Here is an 18,465-nt window from a genome sequence, read left to right on the forward strand (position 1 = left end):
TCAGGCCTATCGGTAATTATAAAATGCCAATTAGCAACAAATAAATCCCGAGTGGCAGACATTGAAGGACTTATTAGAGAGCTTCCCGTAAGTGATTGCGTGAATAACACAATCGATATAACTCGGCCCGTGTAATAGTAACTACCCCTTCACGACGCTTTACCTACTTGTCCAAGTAGTAAACAGTCTAGCATGTCACTATGACCACTACGTGAAGGTAAGGAGGAAGCAACGTTGTAATCTAACGTCCCGCCCATATCGAGGTCATTCTGAATACTGACATTTCACATTTTGTGATTGAATACATAGCAGCAGGCAGACTTTTGTAAACTGTCTCTGTAGGATATTGACATTAATCATAGTATTTTCTATATATTACCAGCAAACTCAGCCGCTAATTGCGTAAAATTACTTTCATTTTAGTTAAACTATTTTAAAATGTAAGGTCTCTCAAATCAGAAAGTGTAATCTTTGTTGAAACTAACATGATTCGATGAACTGTATCTAGCGCTGTAGGTTAACATACAGTTCATTTTCCATACCGCTGTTAGATAGTCTCCAGTGGTTTGGCCGTTCCTAGAACGCGCAACACGTAACTTCACGTACCTGCAAGACAAAAAATTAAATTCTTGTTTGACTGCGTCTGTGTCTGTGTCTGGGTACTCTGCGTGAGGACTCATCTTGGTAGGGATGCGGTCCCTCGTGGTCGTTAATTTTGGAATTATTTTGACATACTTGTTGATATAATTTCTCTCTATCTTTTATCGTCGTGTTTTTCCTTTCTCTGTTTATGAAGTCTGGGAAGTTCTCCTTCCATTGTCAACTATTTTCTATAGGACGTGTACTGAATTATGGTTCTATTGACGTCTCACGTATTTCAGTGACATTCTCAAAAAATTCAGATACATACTCTGGGTCTTTGCTTTTATGTATCTCTCAGGGATTAAGTAGCTATCTCATGATATGGACGATCTTAGACTTCAATAGACCAAACACTTCATTCATTATGTAGTATAGACTATCTGGATGGAGCACTGTAACTAGTGGATAGCCGATTGTACTCGTACCCTTCATTTTCAAAACACATCCTTGTTCTCACCTTGCATATAGTACATTAGTCATCGCATTATTTTTTTTATTATTGTCTGTACAGTAATAAGTCCGTGTGGTTCATCAGCCTGATGCAAGTATTTCAGTAAGACAGCAGTTCGGTGAGTTACGAATCTCTAACCAATCTTAGTACAGGGGAAGGGGACGTACAGTTTAGGACGGAATTTCGAGATTACATTCGTTTCAAATTACATTCCATTTTTGAAGAAGCCCTGCTTGTGTTAACACCCTATATGTACTAAAATGAAATAAGTAGCTTTCCTGTCAAAACAGAAAAAGGTTATAAGTATTTTATACATCTGCAGTGTTTTTCAGTTAACCAACAAATTTTATCTGATACAAAATGACAACAACTTCTTCTATATACAAAATTAGTCTCGGAATAGGCGGTGTTGTAGGAGACCTATTGATTACGAAAGGCGCTTGTGAATGCTATGGATACACGTTTGGGAAATTCCATATTCGCATATTTACTTCGTGCGATTAGTTTGCAATAGATGCACACGTATAATTTCGGCCGAAACTTTATTCAAACTAAAAGAATATTACTTCTGTTCCATATCGGAGTATCAAGGTGCAATATACTGCAGAAATGCAAATATAGACTGCTGTCTTCATAAGTATATTCATGCAAATATAATTTGAGACCATTTACATTAATTTCAAATCTGGTTCTGTTTAGTGTATGTGAAACTACCGTATCCGGATTAAAAGTCTAGAAACTAGATGAACCGCTTAAGAACCCACAATAGAAAAGGTACATTACTTTTTCTCAAGTAATAGTATTTCAACCGGTCTTCGCACCGACGATTGCCTGGATTCTTTTCAAAGCGTGTCACAAGCGATTCATATCGTGAATGTACGCCGAGTTGACTATTTAACAGGAGAAGTTTAGCTCACAAGTTACTTTATTATACGAGTATCATAAACATTAAAATTCAGCTGCTTTCATAAAACAAATTTTTAGCCATACAGTACGCGCTCTACGTCTAATTCTATAGATATCTACTGCATTAAAGTAACGTGTCAATTTGATCACAGCAAAAATTACAAATACGATATTAAAAGCAAGGCTTGTCTTCTCAACGAAAGTCTTTGTCCTAACACGAAATTATGCATTATGTTAGCTCAAAGCTAATTTGTCTTAGTAGTGAGTCAGAGATATCAAAGTAAAGATATCAAAGTAAAGAATGAGATGATTTTTCTGTGATACGTCTTCGAGCTGTCAACCAATGCAATGAAGTTCAATCTCATTACATGCACCATACTTATAGTCACTGCGGTCGACACATTTGATTCAAGAATAGTACAATACGTTAGTTTTACATAATATTTCGTTTCACGTCTTACGCAAAAATTTACATGGAATTTCTTCCAATCCATCTGGGGCATGAATCAGCATACCAGTGTTTAGTAGTATTAGTTGAAAAGAGTCTATGTTGCAATTTTAGTTTTTTTATTTATCAACTACGCGTTTCACCTTATTTAGGCATCTTCAGGCTGATCTTAATTTGGTATTACTTAGGACGATCCTTTAGACAGTTTAGGTAAAGGGCATAGTCGAGTAAATCAGGTCAACATCGCCTTCGTTATCCTGAGTAAATACTTTCTAGATGGACGTGAGTGACTCAAGACCTGCATACTGCGTACACGTTCACAGGAGCAAGGTATAGAATAAGATGGGGCTTTAGTAGTTGGCCTGAGGTTCTCGACGATGCCCTTGAACTACTTTGTCTAAAAGATTGTCCTAAGATATACCAATTTAAGATCAGCCTGAAGATGCCTAAATAAGGTGAAACGCGTAGATGATAAATAAAAAAACTAAAATTGCAACCAAGACTGTTGTCAACTAATACTAATAAATTTACATGGAAACATAATTACAAAAATTTAAAAGCAAGCTGCCATACTCCATTTTGGTCAGAAAAATTACTTGACGTGTTTCAGCTCTATTTATTCACCCAGTGAAACTCTTCAGCCTTCGCCTCAATTTCACCGCAAAATCTCATTGCTGTATGATAGCCATGAAACACACAGCACTTGTGCTAATTGCCATTAGATTATATCTCCAGTAATATTCCTGTTAATGCTCCTTTTTCCGCAGAACATAAGTAAAATGAAGCTAAAGAAGAAAGAAAAAATTAGAATACGGATGGTTAGTACCAAATCGGACTTTTTATCTCCAACACGCCAAAACAATTTCTAGATTTCATCTAGTAACAGTAGCATCTTTTACGAAAAATATACACAGAAATGTGAGAATGTTAATGGCCGAAAGGTTTTTTTTCTTTTTTTTTTTTTTTGTTTCTAGAGGGACGTTTAGGGACACGGAAATATAGATTGAATTTGTCCATGATGGTTTGTATTGATTTTGAGTGTTGTCAATCCTTATCCAACCAGGAGAAGAAAACGTGTGTCTGAAACTGTTAGGATACGCTTGAGTTTTTACAACATACTCTCCGTACCAACAGACTATTAGGTCAGAGGTTCATCCGGTTAATTTAGTAACAGACGGCGTACATCACGTATTTGTATGCCACTCCGTTAAATGTGAAGTTCCTTCTCAACATCCGAGCAATTTTCAAGCACGATGTACCTTGGAAAAGTGTGTACAGCTAGGGTAAAGTAATTTAGACATCAGCAAATAGATTAATGTGCACTAACCAGTGCAGAAACTATAGATTTTAAAATTGAGTGTCACTAGTATGCAAATTGATTGACTGAAGCGCACACTACGGAATTTTCACTTGAAGTTAGAGCCATACCGCCACGCGAATGCAGTAATTTCTCAAGTTTACTTATTACGTGACGACAGAACAACGTAATGATGCGCAATTGACACCTGTTGATGAAATTGTGGTTTTTGTTCGACACAGAACCCGTTTCAAGCCATTTTGAAACTAAGTTTTGCGTTTCAGACTTTTCTGGAGGTTTTGTAAACACACTTGTAGTCTAGAACTCTCGCGCAAACCATTCCACACACGTTTCCCATGAATTCTGCCTCTCATAACACTCATCAATAACTACACGTACTTTTACCGTAAGCATCATTTTTTGATGCATTCAAATGGTCACTAAACACCTCTGCTCCTCTCACTCGCTCAAGCATACTGACACAGCGAATTACTCGTGGCAGAGCATGCGGGATATGTGAATGTGCAGACATGTGACACCAACTGATTGGTGCAGCGAAATCACGGTTTCCAAAAATCTTCTGTGTTAGCATTTCTCCTGTGAATGAACAAGGTCTGTTCCGTGTCAGTCTTATAAACATTTTCAAGGCCACTTTTATTTTATCCGTTTTGTAGAATACCGTCCCAGATATCACAGTACATTGTTACTGAAGACACTTTTTGAGTCTCATGTGCTTATTTTACGTTTATACCTGTACTTCGTTGTTAGTCGCTTTGTTCTGTAGACGACAGCAAAATAGTTTAGCTGTCTTTTGTAATATATCGATGGAATATGAATCCTTAGCCGACAAAGAAAAGTGTAGAAACCATGCTTGAACACCACTGTGGCAATTTTTTTGAAAATCGTCCACTTATTCTCCTGAGAAAAAAGTTCTGTTTCCCTGACACATACTGATCGTTCCTCCGTTGCTCCTTCTCAATCCCTAGCTGACGACTGACGCAGCAAAAACACCCACTGAACTGCTACAACTTCTTTCCCTATTTTGGTGTTTAGCATTTTGCTAATGTACTCTCCACTGTTCTTACCAGCTTCCGTTCTTGTTTTGTTTATTGTCAATTATAAATTTCTCACGCGTCAGTTTAGTAGCGCGAGGCTCACACTCATCCATATCTACAAATTTATTATTACTCCTTATCATTATCGCAGAATATCAGGAAAGTTTTCATGGTTTGTGATCGTTATCATCCTTTTGAAAATGATCAAGTAGAATAAGGAAGTTTGGTGCTTCTTCCCACACAGTTCAGTTGGACATTGTTTATCACTTAGCGAATTCATCTGTTTTATGTATTTCTGGGAACTCATAGGCTTTGCAATAGCTAATGTTAAAATTATTACAAGCAATCGGATTTGTATTTGTTTCGTACTCGCCGGTCGCTCTTTTCAAATCTACTTAAAAGAACATTTTTCCGGAAATCTTGTAAAAAGACTTAGCACTGTTGCCACATGATTGTAGCAGTACTTAAACAAATGGTAATCTCAATTTTCGTATCCATGATGCTTGTACACTCTCCGTTTATCTACAAAGAGACACGCAGTTTCTCGGTGCGCAGTACACGACTCTTACAGCTGAGCATCTCAGGGTTGTTCCTGCAACGCCCTCAACCTTCGACACAGTGTGTCAGTTATGTTGTACTAGCGATCCGCCCCGTCCTCACACGGGCAGCACTAAGTATGTATCGCCAGACGACTTGTCTGGCGTAGCGGTAGTAAATTATATATACAAACATTTCTTTCGAATCAGTCTGTCTATTTTTATAATAGTTCCTGATTTTATCCTTTACATACACGCAAAAAAACGTGGAGTGGAGTGGAGGGGGGAGGGAAGTACCTTTAATTCATCATAGTTCAAGAAATGTATTCACAGTGCGAATGTGAACCACCATTGTCCGTATATTGGAATCGCAACAACGAAAATTTGTGCTTGATCGGGACTCGAACCTGGATTTCCTGTTTTACGCGAGCGGTCGCCTTGCCCGCTTCGGCTATCCGTGCACGAATCACAGCCAGACCCAAAGTTCCTTATGTCGTCGTCCATGTGTCACAACCTTCATTCTTACGTTACGTATATTCCGCCCAGGACGGACGTATTTATTGAGAGTCGAGGGCCTGGCATTGGTGAGTAAATATGAAATAGTAGCGCCTGTGTTATTAAGAAGTACGATGCAATATTTCTTCGAACACCCATGCGTGTCGGAAGCAACAGGCACTGCAGCGACTGTAGCTGTCAGGAAATCCACAAAATGTATTCACAGTTGTGAATATGAACAACCATCGGCTGTATATTGGACTAACATCAATGAAAATTGCATTGTGTTTTTTAATAACACAAGTACTGCTATTCCGTATTCATTATAGTCCAGCTAATGTGTGCGAAATATTTATGAATTATACACTCAAACCCTCCTCGTGAATCAGTCTATTAATGAAAACCATATTGAAATCTCCGCAGAAGTTCCTGAGATTGGCCTTCACATGCGAACAGGAAAAGGCGGGGCGAGATTTTAATTTATAACAGGCATAGATGCCTCTATGGCTCCACGTCGACAGTGTTTTTCCTTCTATTCGTGTGTCAGCCTGGTAGATTTGGCTAACATCTCTACCATCAGTAAATATTCGGATTCAAAAATGGTTCAAATGGCTCTCAGCACTATGGGACTTAATATCTGAAGTCATCAGTCCCCTAGAACTTAGAACTACTTAAACCTGAGGACATCACACACATCCATGCACGAGGCAGGATTCGAACCTGCGACCGTAGGGGTCACGCGGTTCCAGACTGAAGCGCCTAGAACTGCTCGGCCACACCGGCCGGCTAAATATTCGTATTGATGATACGACCCATGACCCGTGTTTTGACCTATGTTGTTGTTGTTGTTGTTGTTGTTGTTGTCTTCAGTCCTGAGACTGGTTTGATGCAGCTCTCCATACTACTCTATCCTGTGCAAGCTTCTTCATCTCCCAGTACTTACTGCAACCTACATCCTTCTGAATCTGCTTAGTGTATTCATCTCTTGGTCTCTCTCTACGATTTTTACCCTCCACGCTGCCCTCCAATGCTAAATTTGTGATCCCTTGATGCCTCAGAACAAGTCCTACCAACCGGTCCGACCGAGCGAGGTGGCGCAGTGGTTAGACACTGGACTCGCATTCGGAAGGACGACGGTTCAATCCCGCGTCCGGCCATCCTGATTTAGGTTTTCCGTGATTTCCCTAAATCACTCCAGGCAAATGCCGGGATGGTTCCTCTAAAAGGGCACGGCCGACTTCCTTCCCCATCCTTCCCTAATCCGCTGAGACCGATGACCACGCTGTCTGGTCTCCTTCCCCAAAACCAACCAACCAACCGGTCCCTTCTTATTGTCAAGTTGTGCCACAAACTCCTCTTCTCCCCAATTCTGTTCAATACCTCCTCATTAGGTATGTGATCTACCCATCTAATCTTCAGCATTCTTCTGTAGCACCACTTTGCGAAAGCTTCTATTCTCTTCTTGTCCAAACTATTTATCGTCCATGTTTCACTTACATACATGGCTACACTCCATACAAATACTTTCAGAAACGACTTTCTGACACTTAAATCTATACTAGATGTTAACAAATTTCTCTTCTTCAGAAACGCTTTCCTTGCCATTGCCAGTCTACATTTTGTATCCTCTCTACTTCGACCATCATCAATTATTTTGCTCCCCAAATAGCAAAACTCCTTTACTACTTTAAGTGTCTCATTTCCTAATCTAATTCCCTCAGCATCACTCGACTTCATTCGACTACATTCCATTATCCTCGTTTTGCTTTTGTTGATGTTCATCTTATATCCTCCTTTCAAGACACTGTCCATTCCGTTCAACTGCTCTTCCAAGTCCTTTGCCGTCTCTGACAGAATTACAATATCATCGGCGAACCTCAACATTTTTGTTTCTTCTCCATGGACTTTAATACCTACTCCGAATTTTTCTTTTGTTTCCTTCACTGCTTGCACCATATACAGCTTGAATAACATCGGGGAGAGGATACAACCCTGTTTCACTCCCTTCCCAACCGCTGCTTCCCTTTCATGCCCCTCGACTCTTATAACTGCCATCTGGATTCTGTACAAATTGTAAATAGCCTTTCGCTCCCTGTATTTTACTCCTGCCACCTTTAGAATTTGAAAGAGAGTATTCCAGTCAACGTTGTCAAAAGCTTTCTCTAAGTCTACAAATGCTAGAAATGTAGGTTTGCCTTTCCTTAATCTATTTTCTAAGATAAGTCGTAGGGTCATTATTGCCTCACGTGTTCCAATATTTCTGCGGAATCCAAACTGATCTTCGCCGAGGTCGGCTTCTACCAGTTTTTCCATTCGTCTGTAAAGAATTCGCGTTAGTATTTTGCAGCTGTGGCTTATTAAACTGAAAGTTCGGTAATTTTCACATCTGTCAACACCTGCTTTCTCTGGGATTGGAATTATTATATTCTTCTTGAAGTTTGAGGGTATTTCGCCTGTCTCGTACATCTTGCTCACCAGATGGCAGAGTTTTGTCAGGACTGGCTCTCCCAAGGCCGTCAGTAGTTCCAATGGAATCTCGTCTACTCCCGGGGCCTTGTTTCGACTCAGGTCTTTCAGTGCTCTGTCAAACTCTTCACGCAGTATCGTATCTCCCATTTCATCTTCGTCTACAACCTCTTCCATTTCCATAATATTGTCCTCAAGTACATCACCCTTGTATAGACCCTCTATATACTCCTTCCACCTTTCTGCTTTCCCTTCTTCGCTTAGAACTGGGTTTCCATCTGAGCTCTTGATATTCATACAAGTGGCTCTCTATTCTCCAAAGGTCTTTTTAATTTTCCTGTAGACAATATCTATCGTACCCCTAGTGAGATAAACCTCTACATCTTTACATTTGTCGTCTAGCCATCCCTGCTTAGCCATTTTGCACTTCCTGTCGATTTCATTTTTTGAGACGTTTGTATTCCTTTTTGCCTGCCTCATTTACTGCGTTTTTATATTTTCCCCTTTCATCAATTAAATTCAATATTTCTTCTGTTACCCAAGGATTTCTACTAGCCCTCGTCTTTTTACCTACTTGATCCTCTGTTGCCTTCACTACTTCATCCGTCAGAGCTACCCATTCTTCTTCTACTTTATTTCTTTCCCCCATTCCTGTCAATTGTTGCCTTTGCCCTCCCTGAAACTCTGTACAACCTCTGGTTTAGTCAGTTTATCCAGGTCCCATCTCCTTAAATCCCCACCTTTTTGCAGTTTCTTCAGTTTTAATCTACAGTTCATAACCAATAGATTGTGGTCAGAGTCCACATCTGCCCCTGGAAATGTCTTACAATTTACAACCTGGTTCCTAAATCTCTGCCTTACCGTTATATAATGTATCTGATATCTTCTAGTACCTCCAGGATTCTTCCATGTATACAACCTTCTTTTATGATTCTTGAACCAAGTGTTAGCTATGATTAAGTTATGCTCTGTGCAAAATTCTACCGGCCGGCTTCGTCTTTCATTTCTCTCCCTTTTCTACTCTCGAATTCCAGTCACCCATGACTATTAAATTATTGTCTCTCTTCACTACCTGAATAAGTTCTTTTATCTCATCATACATTTCATCAATTTCTTCATCATCTGCAGAGCTAGTTGGCATATAAACTTGTACTACTGTAGTAGGCATGGGCTTCGTGTCTATCTTGGCCACAATAATGCGTTCACTATGCTGTTGGTAGTAGCTTACCCGCACTCCTATTTTTTTATTCATTATTAAACCTACTCCTGCATTACCCCTATTTGATTTTGTATTTATAACCCTGTATTCACCTGACCAAAAGTCTTGTTCCTCCTGCCACCGAACTTCACTAATTCCTACTATATCTAACTTCAACCTATCCATTTCCCTTTTTAAATTTTCTAACCTACCTGCCTGATTAAGGGATCTGACATTCCATGCTCCGATCCGTAGAGCGCCAGTTTTCTTTTCTCCTGATAACGACGTGCCGGCCGCGGTGGCCGTGCGGTTCTGCCGCTGCAGTCCGGAACCGCGGGACCGCTACGGTCGCAGGTTCAAATCCTGCCTCGGGCATGGGTGTGTGTGATGTCCTTAGGTTAGTTAGGTTTAAGTAGTTCTAAGTGCTAGGGGACTTACGACCTAAGATGTTGAGTCCCATAGTGCTCAGAGCCATTTGAACCATTTGATAACGACGTCCTCTTGAGTAGTCCCCGCCCGGAGATCCGAGTGGGGTACTATTTTACCTCCGGAATATTTTACCCAAGAGGACGCCATCATCATTTAACCATACAGTAAAGCTGCATGCCCTCGGGAAAAATTACGGTTGTAGTTTCCCCCTGCTTTCAGCCGTTCGCAGTACCAGCACAGCAAGGCCGTTTTGTTTGCTGTTGCAATGCCTGATCAGTCAATCATCCAGACTGTTTCCCCTGCAACTACTGAAAAGGCTGCTGCCCCTCTTCAGGAACCACACGTTTGTCTGGCCTCTCAGCAGATACCCCTCCGTTGTGGTTGTACCTGCGGTACGGCTATCTGTATCGCTGAGGCACGCAAGCCTCCCCACCAACGGCAAGGTCCATGGTTCATGGGGGCAGGACCTATGATGTCATTGAAATGGTCGACACAAAGCACTTATTGACAGCCATTGTGTGCCAAATACGCGCCCGAACACGAATGACACTCGTAGCTGTTGTCAAGATATCACATTCGTTGGCAACGCGAAGCCATTTCACAACCGGGTACTTTTCAACCTACCTGGTTCTTGGGCTACACTACGGATCAGCCTCTCCTCACAGCCTACAATGCCTCAAGTTGTAAAAACGATACCTTTGTAGGATCACTTTGTTATCCATTGTCGGTCCAACTGTTAAGAACCATTTTTCTCAGGTACGAGTAGTATCAAGGTCAGATTTATGTCAGATATCAAGATCTATGGTTACTTGGCGCTGTGAAAATTTTCATCTTGTAAGTTAATGCAATCAGAAGAAACGGCCATTTATTCCCTTACTTTTATACCTCAAAACGAGCTCATCAGAACCTTTAGGATACTTCCCGTTGATCGAGAATTAAGAAATTGGGAAAGAAACGCGTTTACACAGTACAGGTAAAGGAAAAATCCTAAATTGGTAATTTGTAATTATTTCACAAGGAAACGTACACTACTGACCATTAAAATTGCTACACCACGAATATGACGTGCTACAGACGCGAAATTTAACCGACAGGAGGAAGATGCTGTGATATGCAAATGATTAGCTTTCCAGAGAATTCACACAAGGTTGGCGCCGGTGGTGACATCTACAACGTGCTGACATGAGGAAAGTTTCCAACCGATTTCTCATACACAAACAGCAGTCGACCGGCGTTGCCTGGTAATACGTTGTTGTGATGCCTCGTGTAAGGAGGAGAAATGCGTACCATCACGTTTCCGACTTTGATAAAGGTCGGATTGTAGGCTACCGCGATTTCGGTTCATCGTATAGCGACATTGCTGCTCGAGTTAGTCGAGATCCAATGACTGTTGGCAGAATATGTAATCGGTGGGTTCAGGAGGGTAATACGGAACGCCGTACTGGATCCCAGCAGCCTCGTATCACTAGCAGTCGAGACGACAAGCATCTTATCCGCATGGCTGTAACGGATCGTGCAGCCACGTCTCGATCCCCGACTCAACAGATTGGGACGTTTGCAAGACAACAACCATCTGCATGAACAGTTCGACGACGTTTGCAGCAGCACGGACTTTCAACTCGGAGACCATGGCTGCGGTTACCCTTGACGCTGCATCACAGACAGGAGCGCCTGCGATGGTGTGCTCAGCAACGAACCTGGGTACACGAATGGCAAAATGTCATTTTTTCGGATGAATCCAGGTTCTGTTTACAGCATCATGATGGTCGCATCAGTGTTTGGCGACATCGCGATGAATACATTGGAAGCGTGTATTCGTCATCACCATACTGGCGTATCACCCGGCGTGATGGTATGGGGTGCCACTGGTTACACGTCTCGGTCACCTCTTGTTCGCACTGACGGCGCTTTGAACAGTGAACGTTACATTTCAGATATGTTACGACCCGTGGCTCTACCCTTCATTCGATCCCTGCGAAACCCTACATTTCAGCAGGGTAACGCACGACCGCATGTTGCAGGTCCTGTACGAGCCTTTCTGGATACAGAAAATGTTCGACTGATGCTCTGACCAGCACATTCTTAAGATCTCTCACCAACTGAAAACGTCTGGTCAATGGTGGCCGAGCAACTGGCTCGTCACAATACGCCAGTCACTACTCTTGATGAATTGTGGTATCGTGCTGAAGCTGCATGGGCAGCTGTACCTGTACACACCCACGCGTATCAAGGCCGTTATTACGGCCAGAGGTGATTGTTCTGGGTACTGATTTCTCAGGATCTATGCAACCAAATTGCGTGAAAATGTAATGACATGTCAGTTCTAGTATAATATATTTGTCCAATGAATACCCGTTTAACATCTGCATTTCTTCTTGGTGTAGCACTTTAATGGCCGGTAGTGTATTTTATTTTGTCATTTGTTATCCGACTTCAGATTTGAAACGAAAAATATCCTCGATTCCCGGGATGGGTAAACTGTCTATATAGGTAATTAAGTTTGTATGGGACCCTCAGTGCGCGAGTCTCACTCGCACCTGATCCTTTTTTTTAAAATTTGTCTCGTTTTCATTCCACTGCCTCTTTTACATTACAAACAGTTCTGTAAAAACAAAATAGATATTTTCAGTGCCTCTATTTCTGTTGGTCCACGTATGACGTCATCCGACAAGACATCATCACCTCACGGATCAAAACCGACTTGAGGTGTCGGTAGGCTCCCTTATTAGCAGCGGTGGTGGCCCTACCCCGAGAGCGCGTGCAGTTTGTGGGGGCGGGCAGTAACAACCGTGTGCTGCGCTGTTGGCAGGTGCAGGAGCAGGGCGTGGACGCCAACCTGCGCGACGGCGACGGCGCGACGCCGCTGCACTTCGCGGCGAGCCGCGGCCACGCCGACACCGTACGCTGGCTGCTGCGCCACGGCGCCAAGCTCACGCTCGACCGCTACGGCAAGAGCCCCATCAACGACGCCGCCGACAACCACCAGATGGAGGTCAGCACCAGTCCACCGTCTCTCATCTTTTTGTAGCTAGTAGGCCACCCAGGTAATCACTAAAAAGGGAAACACCCCATCGCAACCCCATGAGATTGGGCTCACTGGATAGCCTGTCAAAAACTGAAACCAGATCATCCATGAAAAGCAGGAGAAGGTTAAGTCGCTCGACGTCAACAATAATAATGGAAGCTGAATAAATGAATTAAAATTTATGCCATGACCGCGACTTGAACATAGGTCTTCGTGCTTATTAGGCACTACTGCAGCAGTACAGATCACCCAGCTGCATGGACTATCCTAGTCCGTTGATCTCCATAACACAAATTTCAATTCATGTCTTCATCTTATTTTCCCGTTCTTAAATCTTATATGACGCCACGTCAATTACATGGAAAATGTCTTAGGACTATTTGGAACAGAAACTGAAAGACAGCAACCAGTTTCCTCGCAATCTCGGATCTCTGCTGTACCTAATCGGCAATGAGTGACTTGAGCTAGATGTGGCATACCTGAATAAACTTTTGGACTCTCCTCGTCGCTGAATGGAGGCCATTGTGAAGTCCGGAACAGGGGTTAGTGTGATGTCTCCTGAGAGAGAGAGAGCAATTTTTTTGTCAAGTATGCTTAGCATTAATTGTTGTAACCGAAACTGGTTATAAATATTATAATTGTGATTTTGTAGATGAATAGACATATTTAAAAAGGAGCCATACTTCTAGATTATGACCTTGTGTTGCCCTTTTCTAAATTATTGTAATATTTAAACGGCCACTAGTTCTTTTAAACAATCAGGATCTGAAATTTGCGGGTTGCTTAAGTACTGGTCCCATATCACCCGGACTTTAACAAGGTGTCATTAATTTAATGGATTACAGTGTTGTGTACTTGTAGATGTATTTCTGTCAAAATAGATATTAGGAATAAGAGTTACACTTCCTTATTAGGTAAGCATTACACACAGGGTGCTAAAAAAAAAAAAAGAGAAGTGTTAGATATTCCTACAGGAGGAAGTATTGGTCAAAACTAGAAGAAAAGTTTCTATAATGACATGTCTGCAAACTAACACGTACTGAGGTATGGACCAAACTGTCCTCTCATTCACATCTATGTCCTACATGGAAGTAGACACTGTAGGCAGTGCTCGATGTGGGTACCACACTTCCTGACACGCCCCTCATCAAGCATTATTTTCATTCGGATTGCGACACACGCATCAGTCACACGCTCTTGTAATGTTTGCACGTTGGCGATGGGTTGGGCAAACACCACTGGTGTTAACTGCCCCCATAACCGCAAATTCAACGAATTCACGTACCGTCAATGGCTGCCCCATGCTACCGGATATGGCACTGTTGTGTGTCTGCAGAAACAGACATAATGTCTGATAGGATAGCCGCAATCAATGATTTTACAATGTTACTTATAGTCCGTCTTGATTGAAAAATGTGTATTCATATGACGGGTTTCGGTTCCTATAGAACCATCTTCAGATCTGGTATTTCGGTTACAGGAGTAACCCGTCCAAACGCAGCAACTTTCACATGCTGTGACGCAAAATACTTATGCTGCGTCACAGCATGTGAAAGTTGCTGTGTTTGGACGGGTTAGTCCCGTAACCGAAATATCAGATCTGAAGATGGTTCTAGAGGAACCGAAACCGGTCATATGAATAAACATTTTGCAATCAACACGGACTATAAGTAACACTGCTGTGTGTGTCGAACACATCGGCCACATGCTGACGTTACTGAAGAGTGTGACCACCGCATTTAAGCAATCAGAATGAAGCCAGGTGTATTTGAAAGAGTGCATGATTCCCTGTAAAGAAGGGCTAAAGTGCAAACTGACCTATATATGAACATGTATTGGTGTCCAGGCAGGAACTTCTGAACAATACGACCTCCAGTAGGAAAATATAACTCTATTGCTTTAAAAAACATTTTCTGTGTAAAATATACACTGCCAGTATTCAAAGTTTTTCAAATAGTCATACACACCGATGTACCCCTTCAGTATGTTGAAATTTACTTCAGATATATGTGCTTTCCCTTCTTCTTGTGTGGCAATTTTTGCACTAATAAGTAAATAACAGTAGGCAGTGAGTTAAGTCAAAGGAATGGATCGAAATGGTCTGTAAGTAGTGAAGATGCAGTGACATCAAATGAAATAATGAGAATGCTGAACTGGCAGTGTAATGGATATCTTGTGACAAATGAAAATTTTTGCCCCCAGACCAGTACTGTAACATGGATTGAATTTCAGTAAATTTATTTCGTTTTACGTATAGCCCCTGTAGCAGAATATGCCAAGATCCTCCACCGAATCCTTTGCACATGTCCTGGTGTCCTCTGGCGTGCCACAGGGGAGTGTTATGGGATCATTGCTTTTCACAATATATATAAATGACCTTGTAGATAGTGTCGGAAGTTGCATGCGGCTTTTCGCGGATGATGCTGTAGTATACAGAGAAGTTGCAGCATTAGAAAATTGCAGCGAAATGCAGGAAGATCTGCAGCGGATAGGCACTTGGTGCAGGGAGTGGCAACTGACCCTTAACATAGACAAATGTAATGTATTGCGAATACATAGAAAGAAGGATCCTTTATTGTATGATTATATGATAGCGGAACAAACACTGGTAGCAGTTACTTCTGTAAAATATCTGGGAGTACGCGTACGAATCGATTTGAAGTGGAATGATCATATAAAATTAATTGTTGGTAAGGCGGGTGCCAGGTTGAGATTCATTGGGAGAGTCCTTAGAAAATGTAGTTCATCAACAAAGGAGGTGGCTTACAAAACACTCGTTCGACCTATACTTGAGTATTGCTCATCATTGTGGGATCCGTACCAGGTCGGGTTGACAGAGGAGATAGAGAAGATCCAAAGAAGAGCGCCGCGTTTCGTCACAGGGGTATATAGTAAACGTGATAGCGTTACGGAGATGTTTAGCAAACTCAAGTGGCAGACTCAGCAAGGGAGGCGCTCTGCATCGCGGTGTAGCTTGCTGTCCAGATTTCGAGAGGGTGCGTTTCTGGATGAGGTATCGAATATATTGCTTCCCCCTACTTATACCTCCCGAGAAGATCACGAGTGTAAAATTAGAGAGATTCGAGCGCGTATGGAGGCTTTCCAGCAGTCGTTCTTCCCACGAACCATACGTGACTGGAACAGGAAAGGGATGTAATGACAGTGGCACGTAAAGTGCCCTCCGCCACACACCGTTGGGTGGCTTGCAGAGTATAAATGTAGTTGTAGATGTAGAATCTCTGTTTGTAATCTTCATAAACCATAGGTGGAAAAGTCAATGACAACACAAGCTTAAGTCGGATCAGGGTGGGGAGCTCAGATAGGACGATGGTTATGGTGGCTGCTCGCGAAAAAGGACGGGAAAACTTTGTTAGAGACCCATCTTGACACAAATTTTCAGTTGTCACAACAAGAAGTTCGATGGTGATAGCTTCGCTTCTGTGTGCCGCGTGAAGTGATGTCGACTGTGTGTGTGTGGTTGCAGTGCCTGAACATCCTGGTGCAGCACGGCGCCACGCCAGACTACCACGAGGAGACGGCGGCCCGCACCAACGGGAAGGTGCGACCTGCGGCGTGCTGCCGCGACCCCGACCCCTGCGTGAGTACCCACACTGCTGCTCCCCCCTACAGTACATCCTCCTGGTCTTTAACAGCAGTGGCTATACACTAGTGTGCACGTAAGAAGGCGGCTGGTGAGGCGATCCGCAGTGACAAGCAGCAGTGCACGACGTCACGTTCCGGCCAACGGAGTCATTCTGCCGCGTCTGGCTGTAGCGGGCGCTTCTAGATGCGGGTAGAACATTAAGCGTTGATTTTCATATTAGCTTATACCTCATGGTTGTCATTGAAGTGTTCATTATGAAAAAAGGAGAGCAAGTATTGTAAGTAGGCTGTTTAGGTTTTTATGTTGGTAACGCCACGTAGCGCTCTGTATGAAAATCACTGACCGTGGTGTGTGCACTCTGTGGCTGGTTGGCATTGTTGGAATATTCGCTAGTGTAGTGTTGGGCAGCTGGATGTGAACAGCGAGTAGCGTTGTGCAGTTGGAGGTGAGCCACGAGCAGTGGTGGATGTGGGGAGACAGATACCAGAGTTTTGTGCGGACGATATGGACGTGCGTTCGTCAGAAAAAGGAAATTTGTTTAATTGGATTTTGAACGCTATTAAGGTCAATACATTGTTTGTTCTCTACCAAAATCTTTCATTTGCTAACTATGCCTATCAGTAGTTAGTGCCATCAGTAGTTAGAATCTTTTATTTATCTGGCAGTATTGGCGATCGCTGTATTGTAGTATTTCGAGTAACGAAGATTTTTGTGAGGTGAGTGATTCATGAAAGGTATAGGTTATTGTTAGTCAGGACCATTCTTTTGTAGGGATTATTGAAAGTCAAACTGCGTTGCGCTAAAAATATTGTGTGTCAGTTAAGTGATGATCAGAATAAGTAAAGAGAGGACTGTCTGACTACGTTCAGTTTTACTCAGCTGTCTTTGTATCAAATAACGAAGTTTACTATCACAGTCATTCATAATTTTTGTAAGGGGACCTTTCAGTATTACGTTAAGAAACGACAGCGAGAGTTTTCCGAGCACATAATTTTATCTAGGGACAGGCACAAGCAAAAACGTTGGTCCATAGTGGTCTTTATCCTAGCGCTGCCAGTTACCCAGGTAGGCAATGGCTGGAGCATGTGTCATGAGAGCACACCGCCGACGCCACATTCTCTGTATCTTCGCATAACGCATCACGTACCTGCCTTCTTCCTTGCACACCACTGTGGTACGAAACAGCTCATGGTATTAGGGGCGTTCAATAAGTAATGCAACACATTTCTTTTGAAAGTAACTTGGTTTTATTTTGGATTCCTGTAAGTCGTATTATTTTCCACTCTTTTGGCTACAAGACCCTAACTTTCAGCATAATCTCCGTTCAATGTGACGACCTTACGCCACCTTACGCGTAGAGCCTGTACGCACACATGGTAAGACTCTTACTGCTCGACGTCGGAGCCAACGTCTTGTTGCATCAATAACGTCCCCATCACACACATACTTGCTTACCGCGGAGTGCGTCCTTCATTGGGCCAAACGATGTAAATCGGAATGTGCGAGATATGGGCTGTATGGTGGACGAAGAAGAACAATCCAATGAAGTTTTGTGAGCTCCTCTCGAATGCACAGGCTTGTGTGAGGCCTTGCGTTGTCATGCAGAAGGAGAAGTTCATTTGCATTTATGTGGCGACGAACACACTGAAGTAATTTCTTCAGTTTCCTCAGAGTAGGACAATACACTTCAGCGTTGATCGTTGCACTATGAGGAACGCCATCAAACAGAATAGCGCGTTCAGAGTCCCAGAAGACTTTACCAGCTGAGGGTGCGGCTCTGAACTTTTTCTTCGGAGGAGAAGTGGTGTGACACCACTCCATGGACTATCGTTCTATTTCTGTTTCGAAGTGATGAACCCATGTTTCATCGCCTGTGACGATGTTCGAGAAAAAATTGTCATAATCAGCTTCGT

General features: G+C 42.5%; 1 protein-coding gene across 1 annotated transcript in view; it reads left to right on the plus strand.

Moving 5' to 3' along the window:
* LOC124594372 (espin) overlaps window positions 1-18,465 on the plus strand; it is a 493,386-nt gene that overhangs the window by 311,887 nt on the left and 163,034 nt on the right. The window contains exons 4-5 of the mRNA XM_047132740.1: window positions 12,733-12,915; window positions 16,433-16,546. Of these exons, the coding sequence (XP_046988696.1) occupies window positions 12,733-12,915; window positions 16,433-16,546 (297 nt within the window). The remainder of the gene's footprint in view (window positions 1-12,732; window positions 12,916-16,432; window positions 16,547-18,465) is intronic.

This window comes from Schistocerca americana, chromosome 2 (genome assembly GCF_021461395.2).
Source record: "Schistocerca americana isolate TAMUIC-IGC-003095 chromosome 2, iqSchAmer2.1, whole genome shotgun sequence".
Classification (NCBI taxonomy): domain Eukaryota; kingdom Metazoa; phylum Arthropoda; class Insecta; order Orthoptera; family Acrididae; genus Schistocerca; species Schistocerca americana.